Source organism: Euleptes europaea, chromosome 18 (assembly GCF_029931775.1).
Source record: "Euleptes europaea isolate rEulEur1 chromosome 18, rEulEur1.hap1, whole genome shotgun sequence".
NCBI classification, from domain to species: Eukaryota; Metazoa; Chordata; class Lepidosauria; order Squamata; family Sphaerodactylidae; genus Euleptes; species Euleptes europaea.
The window spans coordinates 18136085-18161226 of record NC_079329.1 but is presented as its reverse complement, the minus strand read 5'-3'; the positions used below and the strand labels follow the sequence as shown (position 1 = coordinate 18161226).

General features: G+C 43.9%; 2 protein-coding genes across 2 annotated transcripts; both read right to left on the bottom strand.

Moving 5' to 3' along the window:
- Window positions 1-4123: 4123 nt before the first annotated feature.
- On the bottom strand, window positions 4124-5059 carry LOC130489359 (olfactory receptor 14I1-like). The gene has a single exon (XM_056863055.1). The coding sequence runs from the start codon at window positions 5045-5047 to the stop codon at window positions 4124-4126; it is 924 nt and encodes a 307-aa protein (XP_056719033.1). The 5' UTR covers window positions 5048-5059.
- A 14643-nt stretch (window positions 5060-19702) lies between these two features.
- LOC130490626 (olfactory receptor 14I1-like) lies at window positions 19703-20641 on the bottom strand. The gene has a single exon (XM_056864440.1). It carries the CDS (start codon window positions 20624-20626, stop codon window positions 19703-19705), a length of 924 nt encoding a protein of 307 aa, XP_056720418.1. The 5' UTR covers window positions 20627-20641.
- Between the last annotated feature and the right edge of the window lie 4501 nt (window positions 20642-25142).

Below are 25142 nucleotides of genomic sequence, written 5' to 3'. Positions count from 1 at the left end.
CTGCTTTCTATCCAAACAGAACCACCTAGAATCCTACCTCCAATTCTAGCTGTCTTTGTGTATTTTAGTGTCTGTGTAGAGGGATCCAAGTATACTGTGAGATGTATTGTTGGTAAGTTCAGAATTTTTCACTTATAATTAACACTTAAAAAAATAAATTAACAAGTGGGAAAATTTCTACAAACGATTTTGGTTGGCTGCTTGAAAATGTAGGAGGTCTACATTGGGACCTGGTTATATCATGGAACCTTAATGTCCACAGTTCATGCATAGAACCATCCTTACAAGCCCTTCTCTCCATGCCTTCTCTGTAGCTTTCAGAGTTGAAGCAGATAGTGACCAGAGACAGGGGTTTTTCAGTGGTGGCACCTTTGGAATGTCCTCCACCATAAGGCTCACCTGGCACCTACTTTACTATATGTTAGGTGCCAGACCAAAATATTGCTTTTTATCAAGGCTTTTAATCAAAAGGTTGATCTTTTAAACTCATTTTTACAGTTTTCTTCTGCCTGACAGCTGTTTTAGGATACTTGTTTTAAGATGCTATGAAGGTTTTATGCTGTTCTTGAGATTTTTGTGCTGACCTTTTAATATTTCATTCCTTGTTACAATTTTTATGGTGTTTACGTTCATCTTACACTTTACTTTGTAAGCTGCCTCAAACCGGCTTTGTGGAAAAGCAGCATAGAAATAATCAAAATAAATAAAAAGAGGCAAAGCATCAATTCAGTGCTGAGCTTTGCATCTGGTGAACTAGTCTGAATGCTGCTAGCCTATATGTCGGGTTGCCAGCTCGGGGCTGGGAAACACCTGGAGATTTGAGGGTGGAGCCTTCAGAGAGTGGGGTTTGGAGAGGGGAGCGGGGGGGTGTTTGGGGAGGGAGAGCCAGCATGGTATAGTGGTTAAGAGCAGTGGTTTGGAGCAGAGGATCTGATCTAGAGTACTGGGTTTGATTCCCCACTCCTCCACATGAGCGGCAGACGTTAATCTGGTGAAATGGATTTGTTTCCTCATTCCTACAGATGAAGCCAGCTGGGTGACCTTGGGCTAGTCACAGCTCTCTCAGCCCTACCTACCTCACAGGGTGTCTGTTGTGGGGCAGGGAAGGGAAAGTGATTGTAAGCCAGTTTGATTCTTCCTTAAGTTGTAGAGAAAGTTGTCATAAAAACCAGCTCTTAAGCAATAGGTATAATGCCATAGAGTCCACCTTCCAAAGCAGCCATTTTCTCCAAGTGAACATATCTCTGTCACCTGGAGATCAGATGTAATAGCTGGAGATCTCCAGCTACCACCTGGAGGTTGGCAACCCTACCTATATGCCTACACATTAGTTAGACTACCTCACACTAAAGAGGCTGTGAAGTGACAATTGCATTGCTATGGCTGGTCAGTCTTTAATAAAGTGGTAATTTAATCCATTATTCGAGCCTTGTCTTTTTATTCTGGAATGCAAGGATAATAAGTACAATGCAAAACCAATGTAAAATACATTCCAAGAAGAATCAGTCTGAAAATCTGGTTAACACAGCTGATGAAAGAACCATCTTTATATCAGTAATGTATGACATGGAACTCACTTTAGCTAGGTGTTCAGCCCTACCCTCTGCGGCTTTACAAGGGAGGTATAACAAGATTTCAAGATCAGAGAGATTTTGTCCATGCAATTCTGGGGAAATAGAAACAATGGAACACATGGTGTTCAGATGCTCGTTCTATAAGGATGCCCGCTCTAAGCTGTCCCGGTCCATGCTTGAGAAAATCTCAGGTTATTCTGAAAAACTTCAGGTTAGGAAGCTCCTCTCAGATGAAATTTCCTCACAAATTAGAGAGGTCGCCAAATTCTGCGCAGCAATATACAAACTTCATCAAAGCTTAGTAAAATAAAAGTCAAAGAAATAACAAAGTTAATTTTTTTTTTAATTTGTGTCAAAATGTTTATTTTTTATCCAAATCGTGAAACATTTTAATTTATATATATTCTTTAAAATTAACATGACACAACTTTTAAACAATATCAATGTATCCGCTGTAATATTGCTGTTATGTTCTTAATTTTTATTGGCGCAATGCCGCAATAAATGTTTCTGATTCTGTATGACATGGAAATGTGCTGCTGGTAACCATTTAGCAACAATTAGCTTGTTAATCATAATTTTCCTCTGCATCGTTTTTTTATGGAAACAGTTTTCCATGCCTTCAGGATTCTCTATTTCACAGAGTAGAGTTGAACTTCAATATTTTGCTAACTTGATCAGCAATGAGACACTAGACAATGCATATGAGGGCATGTTGCAACACCTGTAGCATGTTTACAAATGTATGGCATGACACTGATTACATGTACGCTCAATAATCCTACACTTGTTGACTGGCAGCTGAATGAATAGGCTCCACTAAAAAGCATTCATAGATTGCATCATTGAAGATTATTTTTCTCTGGGGTGCAATTCCCTGATCCACCTCCCTGAAGAAAACAGTGGTGACTCGCTTTGTTCTTCACAACACAGGCATCATCCAATAATCAAAATTGCCTACTGTCACAGTCTTCCCTTTTGGGGGAGACATGGCAGTTCAGGAGCCAGGGTTTCCAACTAATGGCGGTTACCAAATTACCTTAAACAAGCCAGTCTGTTTCTACTTGAAAAGGGGGAGAATTCGAATGCAGCCCAGGAGTGGTGCGGGCAAAAGTTGTTTGGAGGCACGTAAGCACCCGCGCCAGAGAACCAGCACTGTGATTTGGGTAAATTGGCAGAAGCACATTAGTGCTGGTTCTCTGCATAATGTTGATTCACACGTCCTTGTTTGTTGCTGTCTGAAATGTATTGATTCATGTCCAAATGTTCATCACAAGATTAATAAAACTTGTTGCATTGTCATTCAAATACTTCTTTTTCCTATATTTAATAGCCACTGGCCATCCATCAACCAATGCACACTTTAAAATGGGGGAAATGAAATTTAATTTTTTCTTGACACTGTAAAGAGAAAAGTTGCCACCTCTCTCACGCAATTGACTGATCTATTTGACAGCAGATAATGCAGTATCCGCTTCTCAGAAAGTGTCTTTAGCTGTTTTATCCAGGGAGTGATATATTTATTTTGTGCATGTTTTATTATCAGAGTTCTAACATTTATAGATATAACTATATTCAACAGTACGTTTGTTAGAGCTCGTAGGGTATGCTCGTCTTCCTTTTTGGGTATTGCCATTCCAATGCAACTGCCAAAGTATTTCTATTGCCTGATAATACCAAAACTCAGAAGCGCTTTTATTTTGGCAAGAATGAATGTCTTTCCTTCGGTGGCTTTGGAGAGCAGATATAATAAAGTGCCACACTCAAATAAAACATGTAGATGCTCACATAATAAAGTTGAAACTATTGAACATATTATCATGGAGTGTCCTGTATTTAATGAGCTGAGGGCCAGTTTAATTAATCCTTTATTTAAAAATATGGAAAGGTCCAATGAGGTATCTGGCAGTACAAGGGGAAAGTGACGCGGCTACTATCAGACACAAATGATTCTGTTACTCTGTCTGAAGCAAAATTTATAGGGGCAATAATTAAATACCAAAAGAATAACACTAAGTAAGGCATTTTATTCCTTTATTTTCTGCTCAAGGCTATTATATGAGCACAGACAGACAGACAGACAGACAGACAGACAGACAGACAGACAGCTAGATAGATAGATAGATAGATAGATAGATAGATAGATAGATAGATAGATAGATAGATAGATAGATAGATAGATAGATAGACGGACAGACAGATAGACGGACAGACAGACAGACAGACAGACAGACAGACAGACAGACAGACAGACAGTCTGTCTTCTTCAGGTACAATAGTTTTCACCAGACAACTCTGATCTCTTTCTTTCTCATCCTGTAAAACATTGGATTCAGAGGGAGAGGGCAAACAACAGAATATGTCATTATAAATACCAAATCCAGATACAATAAGTTTGCCCAGCGTGTTGGCCCTGCTTTAAAACAGGATGCTGGGCAACACGGACAACTGGTCAAATCCACCAGGACTCTACTTATGTTTGTATTGACCTCACTAAAAGCATACTAATAATATTTTTACAGGATAAACCCAGAAAAAAATACATTCTTTTAAAACAACTTCAAGTTTAAAAGTTTACACATGGCAAGCTTTATCTCCTTGTTTCTCATGCTGTAAATCACAGGATTCATCATGGGTGGGATTACAGAATATATGACAGCAAACGCCATGTTGGTATGTGGAGAAGGGTGGGGTATAGGTCTCAGGTAGACAAGCATTCCACCAAGTACGAACATGGAGAAAACAATGAGATGGGGAATACAAGTGGAAAAGGCCTTTTGCCTTCCCTGTGAGGAGGGGATTCTGAGCACTGTAGTGAAGATCTGCACGTATGTTATGACTACAAATATAAAGCAGCCCAATGCTGCTGCAACACTGAATATCAGGAGTATGCTTTCGACGAGATATAAGTCAGAGCAAGAGATCTTTAGTAGCTGTGGGATCTCACAGAAAAACTGTTCAACAATATCGGAACAGAATGTCATGGAGAAGGTGGTACTGGTGTGCAACAAAGCATAGAGAAGGCTGCTAAGCCATGTACTGGCTGCCATTTGAATGCATGCTCCTTTGTTCATAATTGTTTCATAGCGTAGTGGGTTGCAGATAGCCACATACCGGTCATGGGCCATCACTGTGAGAAGGGTAAGGTCTGATGCCAGAAAGACCAGAAAGAAATAAACTTGAGTGACACACCCAAGATAGGAAATTGACCTGGTATTCATGAGGGAATTGACCATGGATTTGGGGATGGTAACAGAAACGGAGCCAAGGTCTGTCATAGCTAGGTTCATCAAAAAGAAGTACATGGGGGTGTGAAGATGCTGATCAAGAACAACCACGGAGATGATGAGAAGATTTCCTGCAACTGTAGTCAAGTACAAAGCCAGGAATACAATGAAGTGAACAATCTGTAATTCTCGTTCATCTGAGAACTCCAAGAGCAAAAAATCTGTTGTGGAAGTTTGGTTAGACATCTTCCCCCTCAGTCTGAGATTGCGGAATGATCTACAGGAGGAAAAAGAAATAAATATTAAACTATTTCAAAGATGCTGTTGTGTTAGTCTGGAGCACTACAGCTATAAATGCATTTGTTTATTTACAGTATGTCTATGCCATATGAGAGTCACCAAGGAAGTTAACATTTAAAATAAAACATTATGAAAGCATATAGTTAAAACAATTAATAAGGAACAGAAGGTAAGCTAAATATTATTAATATCACAAAAACAGTAATTAAAACATAGGGCAGCTAGGAGGGATTGTTGTAGGCACGCCAGAAAAAAATCACCTGCTACTAGAAGACAGTGACAGATGTGGACAGATAATTATCACTGGGTAGTTTTAGTGCCATGGTCAAGAAAGCACTCCCTCTGGTTCCCTCCCACCTAATCTCAGAATGTGGGGGCACCTAAAGTAGGACTTCAGCAGATGATGTTAACATTGAAGTAGGTTCTTAAGGGAGAAGATGGTCCTTCAGTCATGTTGGTTCTGAGCCTTATCATGCTTTAAAGGCCAACACCAGCAATTTGGATTGCCCCTGGAAACAAATTGAAAGCCAGTGTAGACGGGACAAGACTGGAATGATATAGTCCCTGCTACTCAATCTAATCAACATCCTGGCTGCGACATTCTTTTAGCAACTGAGGTTTTTGAATGCTTCTCAAGGGCAGCCCCACGTAGAGTCCATTGCGGTAAGCTAATCTAGATGTTACCCAGGCCAGATGTAACCACACTGGCCAGATCTTTTCAGTCTAGGAAAAGTTGCAGCAGGCGAACCAGTCGAAGCTGGTAAAAGGCACTCTTGACCACAGCTGTACCTGCTTATCCAGCAGTTGGCCTGGGTCGAGGAACACCCCCAAGCTACAGACCTGTTTCTTCAAGCAGAGTTCAACCCCATCTAGAACAGGGGACACCTTAAATCCAGGGTCAAGCCTTCAGCTCACCAATAGCATTTCCTTCTTGTCAAGACTAAGCTTTATTTTATTAGCCCACATTTAATACTGTGATGTAAATGAAGGTAGAGAAAATTCAGTGAGTGACCTTGGACTAGTTACAGTTCTCTCCGAACTCCCTCAGCCTTACCTACCTCACAAGCTGTCTGTTGTGGGGAGGGGAAGGGAAGGCAATTGTAAGCCAGTTTGAGTCTCCTTAAAGGGAGAGAGAATCAGGATATAAAAACCAACTCTTCTTTCTTTTCTATTCCCAAGCACAGGAATTAACCTCTTTCTGTACAGCCATCATATTTGCTCTCTAAAATTTATTTGTTCCCTGACCTAAATGGTCCAGGCTAGCCCGATGTCAGATCTTGGAAGCTCAGCAGGGTCATTCCTGGTTAATACTTGACTGGGAGACCAATGAGGAAATCCAGGATTGCAAAGCAGAGGCAGGCAATTGCAAGCCACCTAGGAGTGCAGACCTTGAAAAGCCTTTTGTACCTTCAGAAGTAGCACCGAAAGGGGGAAGAATGGAGGGGCAGGAAGGAAGGGTCTGCAACATTCCAAAATTTCACTCTCTAGATGCTCCACAGCAGGCAATGTTAGGCAATGCATGACAATGTGGGTGTTTGTACTGATATAAACACAAGAGAGATGCAATACAACAATACAATACAAATACCTTTAAGGGCATAATACAGTTTTAAAATACAATTTTGAAATACAAGGAGTGAAATCGGGTTAAAAATTGGGAAGTAGTTCATTGGGAAGTAGATGGATTGACTCAATAAAGGAAGCCACAGCCTTTAATTTGCGAGATCTGAGCAAGGCTGTCAAAGATAGGACATTTTGGAGGACTTTCGTTAATAGGTCGCCATGAGTCGGAAGCGACTTGACGGCACTTAACACATACAGTTCATTCCTTGGCGTTATAGTCTGTCTTCTGACTGAGTCCCCATTGAGTAGCAGCTATCAGCAGGAATCTAGCCACGTTTCCTGTGATCGCAGGATCCCAATCTGCTAGTAGATTCTGAAGCATTTTCTTTTTGATTGGGGAAAAGTTTAGGGCAAAGTTCGAGACTGAGGGTTTTATGAGTTTTTCTCTTGCGGTGTCATAGAGGTGACAGTCCAGGAGAATGTGGGACAAGGAGTCAGGGTATCCTACACAACATCTGCCGACCCTTTCAGTGTGAGGTATTTTCAGGAATCTGCCACGTAGGGTAGCCAAGGGTAGTGTGTTAGTCCTGGCTTCCATAAAAGCTTTCCTGAGCTTGGGATTGTCAAGATGTTCCAAATAATTTAGGGTGAAGTTTGGTGGAATTCCAAAATGTTGGGGATATAAACATAAAAGACCCAACCCTCTTTAAACAGCAGTGTTTTGTGCCAAAGGCTTTAACAAAGCAGGTTTAATTCAGTATACAATCTACCATCAGTATATCATCTACCATTAGTATACCATGCTTGGTTCCCATGACCATTCTGAAATGACCCTGTATCAGAGTGTGGCTCAGCTGTTGGCAAAAAGGAACTGAGATTCAAAACAATCTACATTATAGTTGCTACTACGATTTACACAGTTTGTGAAAAGTAAGTTTTAAAAGTATCGAGTACCTCCCCCCCCCCTAAAAAAAAACATACTTAAGACTTTTGGAGGTATGCATGTCTGAATGTTTCTCCACAAATCAAATTATTTGCACATAGGTCAGACTCATGTTCAGTCTAGTCATCTATCTCACATGCTAGTTTTTAGGTCAGGGAGGGGGGTTCTTTTTATGATCATCAAAACGTCTGTTGTCTGACGTGAGACAAGCCTCAAAACCCTTAAACCTTTGATTCTGCTGTTTGTATCAACTGTGAAGAATGTGAATGGGAAATAAGTAATCATATAAAATTGCCTTACAACATTATAAATAGGAATCTAGCGGAATCTAGTGACTTCAGCCATAAGCTTTATTAGACTAGAGCCCACTGAAGAAGGGGGTTCTAGTCGACAAAAGTCTATGCTGGAATAAAATATAGTTTTTAAACTGTCATTAGACTCCTTTATGTTTTCGCTGCAACAAACTAACATGGTTATCCCTCTTGAATCAAAAATTATAACTCTCAGACAATTCAAATAAACCCTGTTCTTGGTTCAGTTCAATTGGAGATGACTTACACACACATCTAACTGCCCAAATAAGAGGCCTATTGGCAAAAACTGCCATGAGGTCTCATTTTCTGTTTTCAGGTGCAAAGAACTGTCCTTATAAGTGATCTTCTACAATAAATAATTGAGATGAATATTACAACACTGGCAAAATAGGGGGAAATCATAAATCCTGTTCGGTGATTAGGGGTAGTAATTGCAGTCTCATCTCGTCTTCATGCAGGTAGCTTTCTCTTGTCTGAACATTTATTGCCACAGGGAAACCAGGTAAGAAATATCTGCACAGATCTCTCAACTAGAGGAAGAAAAGGAAGCAATGAAAGGGAAAGAGGAAAATAGAGAACTTACTAATTTTCTTCACAGATATCTTCTGATCCAGATGCAGTTCCCCCTCCCATCACACCACTGTATTATATTTAGGTTAGGTACTTCATAAAGAAATGTCATGCCTTATTCTTGAAACTTTGAGCAGTATATGCAACATATAAAACAATAATACACAGCATGGCACTGCAGATTTCTGTGCCATCTCTTCAGCCCCTTCATAAAATATAAAATTATATATATGAGTATTTCCATCTATTTCTTTTGAGCCAGCCTGTTCACACTAGCACTTAGAGATTGCATTCTGAGAGGAGATATTTTGGTACCTATATTGTGATCTGGAGACTTGTTCCCAGGAGCCCAGTGTGGCTAAGGACAACAGGGTTTTGGAGAAGCTTTTTATTTTTTATTTTTAAAGGGGCCCCATGGCGCAGAGGGGTAAGCTGCAGTACTGCAGTCCAACCTCTGCTCACGACCTGAGTTCAATCCCAACAGAAGTCAGTTTCAGGAAGCTGGCTCAAGGTTGACTCAGCCTTCCATCCTTCCAAGATTGGTAAAATGAGTACCCAGCTTGCTGGCGGTAAAGGGAAGTTTACTAGGGAAGGCACTGGCAAACCATAAACAAAGTCTGCCTAGTAAACGTCGGGATGTGGCGTCACGCCATGGGTCAGGAATGACCTGGTGCTTGCACAGGGGACCTTTACCTTTTTTTTATTTTTATTTTTTGTAGCTATGCTTCAAGCTCTTTAAAGGACTGATGTGGGTAAATTGGCAGAAGCACATCAACAAGTGGTTCACTGCATTAGAATAAATGCATGACGTTGATTCACACACCCTTGTCTGTTGCTGTCTGACATATATTGATTCATTGTCAAATGTTGATTAGAAGATTAATGAAACTTGCTGCACAGTCACACAAATACTTAAGATTAGGAATGAACCACTGATGTTGTTTGAAATTCAGGACACCACCTAAGAAACTCCAACTCCTCTCTGAAAGAGAGGTCTACCATGGTGATGAAAACCCAGAAATCCAGCACTCAAATACTGGTTTGCTTTGGTATATGCTGGTTTCCTTGTATTTGCTCTGGAGTGGACATCAAAGTTAAGATATAGGAGTCAGGCCATTGGCCTATCAAGACCACCATTGCCTACTGACTAGCAGCAGCTCTCTGGGATCTCTGGCTGAGGTCTTTCATATCACCTATCATTTGATCCTTCCATTTGGTGAGGCCAAGAATCATTTTGTGGCTCTGGTAGCCACTTTTAAAATTCTTGAATTGTCATTTACACTTTCTTGACTATCTCAATGAGCCATATGAATAAAAAGCCTTACCTGGATAGCCCCAGGCTAGCCTGATCTCATCAGATCTCAGAAGCCAAGCAGGATTGGCCCTGCTTAGAATTTGAGTGGGAGACCTCGAAGGACTGCAAGAGTCGTGACATGGAGGCAGGCAATGGCAAACCACCTCTGAATGTCTCTTGCCTTGTAAACCCTATAGGTTTGCCATAAGTCAGCTGTCCATCACCATCTCGTATTGCAAGGGATTGCAAATGGCCACGTACCGATTGTATGCCATGACTATGAGCAGGAAGAGATCAGATGGTAAAAAGAAGGAGGTTTTGAATCACACATAATGCATAAGAAATGTGTCTTGCATTTAAGAGGGAATAGACCATGGAGTTTGGGAGAATTATTGAAATTTGGTCAAAGTCCTGCATGACCAAGTTCCTCAGAAAAAAAGTAGAGGGTGTGTGTAAGCGGTGATCAAAAGGTCCCAAAGAGATGCTGAGAAGGTTTCCTGATGCAATTGCCAATCAGAACACCAAGAACACAATGAAGTGTAGAATGGACAGTTTGTGAAGCCCTGAGAATTCCAGAAGCAGAAATTCAGACACAGTGGATTGATTAGTCATGGGTTATCCCCTTTTACAATGCACACTGTGTGAAGAAGGAAGCAGAAAGGCACCTGCTAAAACAAAAGCCATGTATTGCAAAGTTAAGCTCTAACATCTGGATTTTAAACTGTTATTATTTTTCCACCATTAACCCTGTGGTTCAGTTCAGACCTAACATGAAATCATAGTCTATAACTGTGTTTCGTCTGTTTAAACCAGATTTCAGTTCACAGACAAGCACTCAATTTAGGGCTGCCAACCTCCAGGTGATGGCTGGAGATCTCCCATTATTACATCTGATCTCCAGGCAACAGAGAACATTCCATCTGAGAAAATGGCCTCATTGGACAGTGAACACTAGGGCATTGAAGTCCCTCCCCCTCCCAAACCCTCCTCTCCTCAGGTTCCACCTCCAAAATCTCCATTTCTCAGGCCAGAGCTGGCAACCCTAACTCAAATACTGGTTTGCCTTGGTAAATGCTGGTTTCCTTATCTTTGCTCTGGCTACACATCTCTGTAGCCGGGGAGTTGTGAAGGTGGCATCAGAAGACATAGAATAGAATCATAGAATCATAGAGTTGGAAGGGACCACCAGGGCCATCAAGTCCAACCCATGCACAATGCAGGAAATTCACAACTACCTCCCCCCTCCACACCCCTAGTGACCAGAAGATGGCCAAGATGCCCTCCCTCTCATCATCTGCTTAAGGTCACAGAATCAGCATTGCTGACAGATGGCCATCTAACCTCTTCTTAAAAACCTCCACGGAAGGAGAGCTTACCACCTCCTGAGGAAGCCTGTTCCACTGAGAAACCGCTCTAACTGTTAGAAAATTCTTCCTGATGTCTAGACGGAAACTCTTTTGATTTAATTTCAACCAGTTGGTTCTGGTCCGACGTTCTTGAGCAACAGAAAACAACTTGGCACCCTCCTCTATATGACAGCCCTTCAAGTACTTGAACATGGTTATCATATCCCCTCTCAGTCTTCTCCTCTTCAGGCTAAACATACCCAGCTCCTTCAACCTTTCCTCATAGGACTTGGTCTCCAGACCCCTCACCATCTTTGTTGCCCTTCTCTGGACATGTTCCAGCTTGTCTACATCTTTCTTAAATTGTGGTGCACAAAACTGAACACAGTACTCTAGTTGAGGTCTAACCAGAGCAGAGTAAAGCGATACCATCACTTTGCGTGATCTGGACACTATACTTCTGTTGATGCAGCCCAAGACTGCATTTGCCTTTTTAGTTACAGCATCACACTGCTGACTCATGTTCAGTGTTTGGTCTACTAAGACCCCAAGATCCTTTTCACACACACTACTGCTCAAACAAGTCTCCCCCATCCTATAATTATGCACTTGATTTTTCCTACCTAAATGCAGAACTTTACATTTGTCTGTGTTGAAGTGCATTTTATTAGTTCTAGCCCATTTCTCCAGCCTGTCAAGATCATCCTGCATTTTGGCTCTGTCTTCTACCATATTTGCTACCCCTCCCAATTTAGTATCATCTGCAAATTTAATAAGCATCCCCTCTATTCCTTCATCCAGATCATTTATAAAGACGTTGAACAACACAGGGCCCAGCATAGATCCCTGAGGAACTCCACTAGTCACTTCTCTCCAAGTGGACGAGGAACCATTAACTAGCACTCTTTGGGTACAATCGGTCAACCAGTTGCAGATCCATCTAACAATAATAGGGTCTAACCCAAATTTTCCCAATTTGTCAACTAGAATACTATGTGGAATCAAAAGCCTTACAGAAATCTAGATAAACTATGTCTACATGACAGGATATCTACACTCATATTTTACCTGAAACCAGTTAACACTAATTGCAATTAGTAACCTAACTTAAAATTATGGGTTTGGATCCAGTGCTAATTTTGCTTTACAAAAGGGACTTTCATCAGTGAAACAGGACTTTCTCAGCTCTCCTCCCCTGCTGCCACCTGAAATGTTCCTTAAATGTTGGGTAGTGGGTAGGGGATCCTAAGGAATAGCATGTGGGTGAATTCGGGGGGGGGGTGAAAGGAGAAAATTGAAGGGAATTGCTTCTTTCTGTTAGTGTAAATCTACTGCTGTATTCAGTCATGGATTCAGATTCTGATCTGATGTACCCCAACAAACTATCATTAGTCAGGGACCAGAGATTAGACAGTCACAATTGGTATGTATGGATCCCAGTGTTTTGTGAAAGAAACAGGCCTATCTTGGGTCCCTTTCATACAGGTTCTTTAACCTGCTTTGACTTCCCAGTACATACATGTGACAGCGAACTGGGTCAGTCTTTGTGTCCTGACATGTGTCACACATAACGCCTTGTTTGGCTCTTAAATCCAAGGTTTCTTTCCCTAACCATGATTCTTTCAGAAATGAAAAGGCTGAGGCTCCCTGGCAGCCTGAGGGAAGTGTGCAGACGCACAGGAAACAGGAAAACACTGACAGCTGAGAGGAACCAGGTCACAACTTTATTGAAGGAACACAGCATAACATTTGGCACTTAAAACTAGTATATAAAAATTGTTATCACCCACCTGATTACCATTTCCAGGAAGATATGGAATTCAGCTTGGTACTAAACATATCTGTCAGAAATGACACTGAAGAATTATGCAACAGAGACAGTGCTGGCTAATTTGAGTTGAAGGAGGTTTAATCAAGGGTGTATGTAAGAGGCAGAGCTGTGTGGATTAATTGGTTTGCATGTAATTTTAGGAAGAGCCAACTGCATGGAGATGTCAGATCCAGGATGATAAATTGACATATTTAGACCTGAAGAAATGTTCTCCAGTTCAGAGTACATGAGGTCTGGGAAACTGAGGAAATTTGATTATGAAGTGCAGCATGCAGAAGATACTGACCCATCGACTTCAAAAACCAAAAGCCAGGCTCTATAGTGTGAGAGTTCCCAACCGACCTGTGCAAACTCCATAAAATCACTTGCTCAGACGTTGATGCAGAAACAAGGAGTTTATTGAAGGCTTCAGACAGTATAGGTCAAACACGAGTAAAAGTTGCAAGTGAGCAAGACTCCAAAGCTACAGAATTATATCCCCTACAGGGTACCAAAGTTCACACCTATGTTATGGGAAGCTACAAGATAGATGGGTACAATACAGACATCAATCGACCCCAGAGGGCTTGTTAGGGCTATCTGGTCTCCAAGGCCGAATCTGGCATGAGGGAGTGAATCAAAGCACAGCAGGGGAGGCATCTGTTAGAGGGGAGGCATTCCAGCCAGGGCCTGACAGATATGGCGCCTGAACCCAGGAAATGCCAAACGGTGTGAACTGCTTTTACGAGTTCAGAGGGTGGGGGGAAACTGGAACAGCAGACAGAGACATACAGACCCTCACATTCTGCCCCCCTTAAGGCCTCCTCCCCCGAGTTCGGGCGGGCGAGGCTTATCTGGGTAGGCAGAGTGGAATTCTTGAACCAGGCGGGGAGCGGCCATGTGGGGAGCTGCCACCCATTCATCATGAGCGGGGCCCAGATGTTTCCAGCGAACCAAATAGAACACTTTACCCTTCTTTATCTTAGAGTCCAATACCTTGGAAACTTCCAAATGCATCTCTCCCCCCACGACTGTAGGAACCTCGGACTTAGGGGGAGGATGGAATTGAGGGGCAGCTACATATGGTTTGAGCAAACTGATATGAAACACCGGACGTACACCCCGAAGGGATTTGGGGAGTTCCAATTCCACCGTGACATCGTTGATCACTCGGGATATGGGGAAAGGACCCACGTATCGGTCACTCAGCTTTTTACAAGGTCGAAGTGAACGTAGATTCTTTGTGGAAAGGTAAACTTGCCCCCCCCACCTTGAGTTCCCATCCCGGGGACCGATGCCGCTTGGTCCTTGTATTTACGCTTGGCCCTCTCTAGGTTTTTCTGCAACCAGGGCCAAGTGGACCGCACCACTTGCACCCAATCCTGGACCTCCTGAACCCCCTCGAGTTCAGGTGTGATTGTGGCTGAGCCAAAGGGTCCAAAGTCCTTCCCATACACCACATGAAAAGGACTGAAACCTGTGGAGGAATGGGGAGCATTATTATAGGCATATTCAGCAAAAGGTAATAGGTCCACCCAGTAGTCCTGGTGGTAATTAACATCTGAGATAGCATTCGACCATGGCATTGACGCGCTCTGTTTGACCATCGGTCTGGGGGTGGTAGGCTGAAGAAAGCCCTTGCTCTTCCACCCCCATGACTTTCAAGAAGGCTCTCCAGAATTTGGCAATGAACTGGGCCCCTCTGTCGGAGAGGACCTTCCTAGGGATCGGATGATGTTTCATCACGTGATTAATAAACAATTTAGCCAACTTTTGGGCTGATGGCAGCCCAGCACAAGGGACGAAGTGAACCTGTTTGGAAAATAGGTCAGTGATTACCCATAGTACAGTTTTTCCCCGACTGGACGGTAAGTCAGTGATAAAATCCATAGCGATCACTTCCCAGGGCATGGTTGGCGTTTCCAGAGGCTTCAAAAGTCCAGGGGGCTTTCCCATCCGTTTTTTGGCCGTGGCGCAGACAGGGCAGCTGCGGACGTACAGTTCCACATCGGCTCTCATGCTAGGCCACCAAAATTGCCGTCTTACCAAATGCAAAGTCTTAACAAACCCAAAATGACCCGCAAGTTTGGCCCCGTGAACCATTCCCAACACCTCTTTGCGAAGAATTTCAGGAACATAGAGTTTACCCCCCTGCACCCACCAAGATTCTCGTTGTTCAATGCCCGCGGGAAGGGTCTGCTGCTCTGCTTCCCTCAGAGCAGCGTCCCGAAGCCGTTGTTGAAAAGCCTCCGGGACACCTCTGAGGGGGGGGCTTCTTGACGGTGGGATTGGGACCGGGTGGTTACTGCGAGTCCCGAAACGTCTCCTCTCTGCTCGGGGGTGAACAGGGAGTCCACTGGCCGGTCAAAATCATTGCGGTACTGTGGGAGCTGGGAGAGAGCATCCGCTAGAGCATTATCCTTCCCGGGCACATGTTTCAGGACAAAACGGAACTTAACAAAGAATTGAGCCCAACGAATTTGCTTTGCATTGAGCTTTCTAGCTCCTTTTAAAGCCTCGAAATTCTTGTGATCGGTGCACATCTCAAAAGGAATCTCTGCCCCTTCCAGAAAGTGCCTCCAAATAGTGAGGGCATGTTTAACGGCAGCCGCCTCCTTCTCCCAAATGGCCCAGTTAATCTCGGACTGGGAAAACTTTCTAGAAAAATAGGCGCACGGTTTTAAGCGACCGTTCTCGTCCCGTTGCAAGAGGGCCCCCCCCATGGCAACATCTGAGGCATCGACCTGAACCACGAAAGGTTTATTACAGTCCGGGTGAGCAAGCACGGGTTCGGACGAGAAAAGCAGCTTAAGCGTATCGAAGGCTTGCTGGCAGCCCGGAGACCATTGCAACCTGGCACAGGGCAGAGCAGCGTTTGCCCCCTTCCCCTTGGTGCGCAGAAGCGAGGTGAGGGGAAGCGCCACTTGCGCAAAGTTGGGGATGAAGTTTTGGTAAAAGTTGGCAAAGCCCAAAAACTGTTGCAACTGTCTACGCGTAGCGGGAGGCTCCCAGTCCATAACTGCCCGAACCTTCTCGGGGTCCATTTCTAAGCCTTGATGGGAAATCACATAGCCCAGGAAGGTGATGGAGGGTTGATGGAAATCAGATTTGGAAACCTTAGCAAACAATTTATGCTCACGCAGCCGCTGGAGGACTTCGCGCACCAGCCGCACATGCTCTTCCATGGTTTCCGAATAAATGAGGATATCGTCCAAGAAAACCACCACCCCACGAAACAATAAGTCATGTAAAACTTCATTGATTAATTGCATAAAGACACTCGGAGCCCCCGAAAGCCCGAACGGCATCACTAAATATTCAAACATTCCAAAACAACTAGAGAAGGCAGTCTTAGGTTCGTCCCCTTCTTTTATGCGGACGCGGTGATAGGCCTCCACCAAATCCAAATGGTGAAGATCCGGCCCTCCTTCAATTGCGCGAGAAGGTCTGGAATGAGAGGGAGGGGGTAAGCATTAGACTGAGTGACTTCATTCAGTCTACGAAAATCAATACACAGTCTTAAATCTCCCGTCTTTTTCTTGACAAAGAAGGCGGGGGCCGAGTAAGGAGCCTTGGACGGGCGGATAAAACCCTGTGCTAGGTTGGTGTCCAAATACTCCCGCAGTACCGCCTTTTCGTATGGACTCATGGGGTAGACCTTCCCTTTGGATAATTTACCATCCCCCACAATTTCAATAGCGCAGTCAGTTTCTCGGTGGGGGGGGTAGTTTGTCGCATTCCCGCACGTCAAACACATCGGCGAATTGGGAGTACTCGCTGGGCAGCTGGGGCAAGGGAGTCTCAAGCACTGGGGCCCCACCAAAGCGGCTGCCGGAGTGCAAAGCACACGGTCTTTATCGTGCAATTCGCAAGGGTTGCTAGGGAAGGTGAGCGTCCACTTCACCCAGTCTATGGAGGGGTTGTGACCCTGCAACCAGTTCATCCCCAACACTACTGGTGCGACTATGGGGGCAATAGTAAAGTAAAGCCGTTCCCAATGTTCCCCCACGGCCATGACCACCGCGGCGGTGCGGTGAGTTACGGGTCCCTTCTTAAAGTCGCTGCCATCCATCTGAGAGAAGCGGAGGGGGTCTGGGAGACGCTTACGTTTAACTCGCAATTGTTTGGCAGCTTCTTCGCTTAGCAGGGTGCGAGCGCAGCCCGAGTCAACTAGGGCTGGGAATTCTAACACAGGACCCCCTTTGGGTAGTGAAAGGTGGACCCTAATGTATACATTGTCCTCTTGAGCGCTTACCATCAATGGAGCTCCTTGCACAACTTTCGGAGCGGTCTGCTGAGGAGCCCCCTTTACAGCAGACCGGCGGCGTTTTTTGCCGGCAACTCCCAATCCTCCTCTTCGCTGGAGGAAGTAGATGTGGTATTTGTAATCCGTGACTCTGACGAGTCAAAGGTTTCATTTGTAATCCGTGGTCCCGATGGACCAGTCGAGGCCGAGGTTTCGGCTTGGGCGCGTGCGTGTAGGGCGGGAGGTGCGCTACGGCGGCTGGTTGCGCCGCTACGGCGGCGAGGTTGCCCCTCGGCCGGGGTCTTTTCCGTTTCGGCCGTAGTCGGGCGAGACGGTCCCGGGCGTCCGGAACGGGAAGGACATTGAGAGGCAAAGTGTCCTTTCCCCCCGCAAACGAGGCAGACCCCGCTCTCAAAGCGTTTGCGGCGTTCGGCCATGGAGGCCCCCCCCGAGGGGGCGAGAGTCCTTCGGGCCACCGGGTCTGTCTCCACGGGGTTTAGCTTCTCGCCCGGTGCGTTGTCTGGATAGGGTCAACAGCTGTTTTTGGTTCTCGATGTCGGCGGCATGACGAACCCATCCTTCGACATCGGGAGGGTTACCTTGCATGAAAGCCCAGTGTTGCAACTCCGGGTTCAGCCCCTCCCGGAAGCACTGTACTCGGGTAGCTTCACTCCAGTCCAAAATCCTACTTGAAGGCGACTGAAATTCGCTCGCATACTGCGCAACCGATTTATTCCCTTGGCGCAGTTGCAACAAGGTGGCTTTTGCCCGCTCCCCCAAATTCGGGTCCTCGAAGCGGTTTCTGAGGGCGACCATGAAGTCATCGAGGCTTCGTAAGACTGGGGAGCGGAGCTCATACTGCAGTACCATCCAGGCGGCCGCTTCACCCTGGAGAAGAGACGCCACATACTGAACTTGGGACTCTTCTGAGGTAAAGGTTCGGGCCTGCTCGCGCATAAAAATGTCCACTTGCACCATGAAAAACGTCAGTTGGTCCCCCGACCCGTCATACGTGATTTTCAGATCCCGGCGGGCTGGTGGAGCGGGGCGGATGGGCGGCGCGGCTGGTGCTCCATCCGGCGGATCCCCGGCGGGGGTTTGTACCTTCAGTTCGTCCATGGCGTGGGCCATCTCAAGCATCACAGCTTGCATAGTGTCCATCCAATCGAGCAACCCCTGGCGCTCCTCCTGCCAGCGTTGCCGTTCCTCACCCATCTGGTGAAGTAGTAGGGCCTCCTTCCGAGCGGGATCCTCCTCGAACCCCGCACCGGGAACCGCTGTCCGTCGTGCCCGCACATCGCTTCGGGAGAGCGACCACCCTCGGGGGGGATCCAGCCAGGAATTAAAGGTGGTAGTTTTGGGTCTCGTACCCAACCCCGACCCCGAGTCGGGTCCGCTAGGCACCTTCCCATCCGGCTTCCCATCCGAGGGGGTAGGGTCGGGCCGTTTAGGTGCCACGTTGTCCTGTGGTTCTTCCTTCGGGTCATTGTTATCCCCTCCGTCTTGCATAGCTGTCCAGAAACGGTACAGGAGCAGTACGAAGAGGCAAAGACTTGCAACTTAATGTGAGAGTTCCCAACCGACCTGTGCAAACTCCATAAAATGACTTGCTCAGACGTTGATGCAGAAACAAGGAGTTTATTGAAGGCTTCAGACAGTATAGGTCAAACACGAGTAAAAGTTGCAAGTGAGCAAGACTCCAAAGCTACAGAATTATATCCCCTACAGGGTACCAAAGTTCACACCTATGTTATGGGAAGCTACAAGATAGATGGGTACAATACAGACATCAATCGACCCCAGAGGGCTTGTTAGGGCTATCTGGTCTCCAAGGCCGAATCTGGCATGAGGGAGTGAATCAAAGCACAGCAGGGGAGGCATCTGTTAGAGGGGAGGCATTCCAGCCAGGGCCTGACAGATATGGCGCCTGAACCCAGGAAATGCCAAACGGTGTGAACTGCTTTTACGAGTTCAGAGGGTGGGGGGAAACCGGAACAGCAGACAGAGACATAAAGACCCTCACATTTAGAACCTTCTTCTTGTAGGGAACAACACTGTCTCTCCTTTTCCCATCTGCATCTAAAGTTCCCTGCTTCCATTTATTTAGATGTGGAATACCTGACTCCATAATACAATATTCATACACCAGAAGTCAATTTGTGGAATTCATTGCCAGTGACCTAGTGATGGCCATGAGCATAAACAGCTTCAAAATGGAGGTTAGATCTGACAGTGGCCACCAGCCAAAGTGACTAAAGGGAATCTCAGTATTCAGTATGTAAACCTATAAAAGCCAGTGCTCAGGAGGCACCATCAGGGGAAGGCCTTGGCTTCTATGCCTTGTCTTTTGGCCCTCCAGGGCCACCTGTTGGCCCTTCTATAAAACAGGATGCTGGGCAACACGGACAACTGGTCAAATCCACCAGGACTCTACTTATGTTTTCATAGTTATTAACCTCACTAAAAGCATACTGATTATATTTTTACAGGATAAACCCAGGAAAAATGTATTCTTTCACAACCACCTCAAGTGTAAAAGTTTACACATAGCAAGTTTTATCTCCTTGTTTCTCATGCTGTAGATCACAGGATTCATCATCGGTGGGATTACAGAATATATGACGGCAAACGCCATGTTGGTATGTGATGAAGGGTGGGGTATAGGTCTCAAGTAGACAAGCATTCCTCCAAAAAGGAACATGGAGAAAACAATGAGATGGGGAATACAAGTGGAAAAGGCCTTTTGCCTTCCCTGTGAGGAGGGGATTCTGAGCACCGTAGTGAAGATCTGCACGTATGTTACGACTATAAATATAAAGCAGCCCAGTGCTACTGTAACACTTAATATCAGGAGTATGCTTTCAACGAGATATAAATCAGAGCAGGAGATCTTTACTAGCTGTGGGACCTCACAGAAAAACTGATCAACAATATTAGAACAGAATGTCATGGCGAAGGTGGTACCAGTGTGCAACACAGCATAGAGAAAGCTGCTAAGCCATGCACTGGTTGCCATTTGAATGCATGCTCCTTTATTCATAATAGTTTCATAGCGTAATGGGTTGCAGATAGCCACATACCGGTCATGGGCCATCACTGTGAGAAGGGTGTAGTCTGATGCTGCAAAGAGCAGAAAGAAATAAACTTGAGTGATACACCCGGGATAGGAAATCGACCTGGTGTTCATGAGGGAATTGACCATGGATTTGGGGATGGTGACAGAAACGGTGCCAAGGTCTGTCATGGCTAAGTTCATCAAAAAGAAATACATGGGGGTGTGAAGGTGCTGATCAAAAACAACCACAGAGATGATCAGAAGATTTCCTGCAACTGTAGTTGAGTACAAAGCCAGGAAGACAATGAAGTGAACAATCTGCAATTCTCGCACATCCGAGAATTCCAGGAGCAAAAATTCTGTTGCTGAAGTTTGGTTAGACATTTTACCTCTCCGTTTGAAATTGCAGAATGCTCTACAAGACAAAAAAGAAATGTTAAACTAATTCAAAGATGTTATTGTGTTACACTGGAGCACTACATCTATAAATGCATTTATATATTTAACAATATATGTAAGCCACATATTATTTTAGGGAAGATTAAATACAGAGGAATAATTTGTTCATAGAATAGTTGATTTTACCATCATTCATGTCTAGACAAATATTGTTAGGTCACATTTTTTTTCTTTTCTATTCCCAAGCAAAGGTATTACCCATTACTGTTTCCATCTCTACCACATACATGGATTTCTTCCATTACCTCTTTTTGCACTGCTATCATATTTGCTCTCTAACATGTATTTGTGCCCTGACCTGAATCGGCCAGGCTAGCCCGATGTCAGATCTTGGAAGTTAAGTGCTGTCTGTCAGCAATGCTGATTCTATGACCTTAGGCAGTTCATGAGTGGGAGGGCATCTTGGCCATCTTCTGGGCATGGAGTAGGGGGTCACTGGGGGTGTGGGGGGAGGTAGTTGTGAATTTCCTGCATTGTGCAGGGGGTTGGACTAGATGACCCTGGTGGTCCCTTCCAACTCTATGATTTTATGATCCCTGGTTAGCAGTTCGTTGGGAGACCATCAAGGAAGTCCAGGGTTGCTAAGCAGAGGCAGGCAATGGCAAACCACCCCTGAATGTCTCTTTCCTTGAAAGCCCTTTGGAGTTGCCATAAGTTGGTTGTGGCTTGATGGCACTTTCAACCACCACCAAAATATATTTGCAGCCATGGCAGCTTTCTATGGGTACAAACAGTAGTTCCAAATGCCACTAATAGCTGGTGCTACATAAGCATAACCAAAAGGCACATCCATACAATAGGGGTGCAGACCCTGAAAAGCATTTGTACCTTCTCAGAGAGCAGCAAAAGGGATCTCATCTGTGCCGATTTTCCGATCACAGCACTACCTTGTTGGATAAAGGTTTCCTATAATCCCCTTTTACTTTCTGCGTATCTCTTATTCAAACAGTGTGGAATCCAACCAGAGTTACTTATGGTGCAAGATAGGAATGGGTACTTTTTGATCCCTCAAACTTTTTGTTGGGCATCATGGGGTCTGCATGGACAAGCCATGCAGGATGGAGCTTTAGGAAGGAGGAGAACTGGGTGAAATTAAGGGGGAAAGTCAAAAAAGTCAAAAGAGGAAGACCCAAGAAGAGATGGATTGACTCTATGAAGGAATCATCGGACCTCAGTTTGCAAGACCTGAGCAAGGTTGTTAAAGATAGGATGTTTTGGAGGACATTGATTCATAGGGTCGCCATGAGTCAGAAGTGACTTGATGGCACTTAACACACACACACAAACACATGTGTGTGTGTGTGTGGGGGGGGGTCAGCAGGATCCTACTCACAGCTTCCTTACCAGATTCTGTATATCACAATCTTAAATTTAATAAATGACCTGTGTCTTCCAGTTATATCCTGGGCTGAGAATCAGAATCAAACCAAGTAGTGCAGATTAACTTACATCATACAGGATATATAGCTTTGTCTTATTTATTTTTCCCCACAGCTTATTACTTTTTTCCCCACAGATACGTTATTATTTAGAAATTAAAAAAATAAGTAAAAAGATACATATTACTGAAGTAAAGAGAAAAAAATACTGAACATGTAGCATATTCAATGCTATAACCCCCCTCCCAATACACAATGATATCTATACAATACCAACACAAGCTAATCTATGTATAATTGTTGCGGAGGATCTCGTCAGTTCTACTTTATTATTCTGCATTTCCTTTACGTTCTTCACAGGTTTGAATCAAGAAAGAAAGGACATTTTTGGAACATGAATTATACACAAGAAACAAGTGTAACCCTTTGAGCTTTATGAATACACTTAAAAATGAAACAACTGCCTTCCATGAAAGAAAAATATATATATAATTTTCATTGCCTTTCCACAGCAATACAACAGCACAGTGGTACAACATAATAATTTTTAAAAATCAAATGGTCCTTCGAAGAGAGCCCCACGTGTTCCCCTCTAAAAATCATTGCTATTGATACTCTTGTAAACCTCTAAAAATAATTTCCTCAGCAAGATTTTTTTAAAAAAAGTTTATTGCATGCATTCTCTAAAAACATCACTAGAAGAACTTGGATTATGATATTACGAGTCATAAGAACATAAGAAAAGCCATGCTGGATCAAAGCAAGGTCCATCAAGTCCAGCATGGCTTTTCTTATGTTCTTATGACTCGTAATATCACACAGTGGCCAACCAGGTGGCTCTAGGAAGCTCACCAGCAAGACGACTGCAGCAGCATTATCCTGCCTGTGCTCCACAGCACCCAATATATTAGGCACGCTCCTCTGATCGTAGAGAGAATAGGCGTGCATCATGACTAGTATCCATTTTGACTAGTAGCCATGGATAGCCCTCTCCTTCATGAACATGTCTACTCCTCTATTGAAGCCTACTCCCGTAAGTATTTCTTGTAATACAAAATTGAAAATCTGAGGAGAAAGTCAGCAGTGGTAAATTTCATAGGCATTCCTAACAGCACTATTTAAAGTCATTAAACAATTCATTCAATCCATTTTATAGCTCCTGAGAAATGCTGCTAGTTCTTTAAAAGCCCATCTTGTTTTCTCTGATGTTTCCCTCAACCACTTTTGTGTCTCCAGATTTGCCCCCCCCCACCAAAGTTCATTTTAAATGAACTCAGAGGTGCTGCTAGTGACACAGAAACAGTGAATGGGATAGATCCAACCTCCTTTTCTACTAGTGAAAAAAGCCACAGGTTCTGTTTGGGGTTTATTGGACCTTCATGTATACAAGCCAATTATCACAGGGGCTATAGTAAAGAAGGGATTTGGCCAAGTGCGAAAAAGGTGGCTGGAACCAAGTCATAGCATGCTATAGAAAGGACATAAAGATTGGCAAATGCACATGAAAGGGTCTTGCTTGAAGTGTGACTAGTGCTAGTCAGCTTCTAACAAAAATAATTGTGTACTGTCAAGTCGCGATGGACTCATGGCAACCCCAGGACCATGGGGTTTTCAAGGCAATAGATGAGCAGAGGTGGTTTGCCATTGCCTTTCGTCTTCATAGCAACTCCAGTCTTCCTTGGTGGTCTCCTATCCAAACTACTAACTGTGACAGACCCAGTTTAACTTATGAGTTCTGAAAAGATCAGGTTAGTTTACTTTCTAGGCTATTTTAATTAAGATTATTGTAGTCATTTTGGCTGGTTAAGAGGGGATGAAAAGACTGGATTTACAGCTAACTGGTGGAGATCTAAAACGTGACCTAGGGGGAAAAAACAGCCGGTCTTCCTTAATACATATTTAAAAAAAATATTTATCTTAACATGGGTCACACAGAAACCTGGTATGAAATCAACACGAAGGAAGTAAATCCCCATGTGTTTCATTATAATTTTACTGGATGGGTTTGACTCAGTGAGGATCAGACAATGAAGAGAGATTTGAATGGGAACAGGTACTTTTGCTGGTGTCTTAAAATCACTATTACTTCCATCTGTATCTAGTTTCTCAATCCACCTGGAAAAAAATACTCACAACCTGATCCTCAACCCTGAAAAGCTGAAGCACTCAGATTTATACAGCTGAGGCCCTTTTGATCTTACTGACTGAGAGAATAAATGGTGAACAAAAATAAAAACTGGAAAAGAAGTGAAAAATAGGGAAGAATAGTAATTAGGTTTTTTAAAGCACTTTTGAATTTTCAGAGTGTTTAACATACGTACTTTAGTTATCCTTACAGCAAGCTGGTAAATGTCAGTTTAGCCATCACCCTGCAGCAGAAAGGAAGCAGGTTTGGGAATGTGCTACAGGCAGCAAATTTACCTAAGCTCCTTTTGTACCCTTCTGTATTATGTATTTATGCCAATAAAGGAATGATGGTGATGATGACCTAAGCTCTTTCCTACAGTTTGAGGCTAACACTTAGATCCAGAAACGTCTGGAGTCACAGCCCAATCATAAGCAGGTCTACTCAAAAGTAAGTTCCATTTAATTCAGCCTTTCTTATACCCAGGAAATGTTTCTTTTAGGATTGTGGCCTTCGCTCCTGTTTACTTAGAGCCCAATTAATTTGTCAGAATAAGTTTTAAGTAAGTATGATTAGTAATCATGATTAGTACACTTGGCCATTAGGCTATGCATTACACCATTACATTGTACAATGGGGGGGGGCAGGAAGAGCGAAAACAAAGGAATGAGTGAGGGAACCTTGAAAGAACCTTCTTATGGATAAATTAATAACTTACTTTTTTTTTCCTTCCAGAGCTTTCATTCAGATTGGGATGAAATTTTGCATCCACTTGTGATGATCATAATGGCAAAAACTATAAAATATCACTTTTTTTAATCAACTCAGAATGTAGGGAGCTAATCTCTGTCTATGGAGGCAGTAAGAGTTTTATTAATGCCTCTGTGGAGCTTGGGGAGTTTTTATTCTCAAGAGTTCTGCATAACTAAGTTCTTTG

Coding starts and splice junctions, on each gene's coding strand:
- LOC130489359 (XM_056863055.1), bottom strand. CDS start 5,047: ATGTCTAACCAAACTTCCACAACAGATTTTTTGCTCTTGGAGTTCTCA.
- LOC130490626 (XM_056864440.1), bottom strand. CDS start 20,626: ATGTCTAACCAAACTTCAGCAACAGAATTTTTGCTCCTGGAATTCTCG.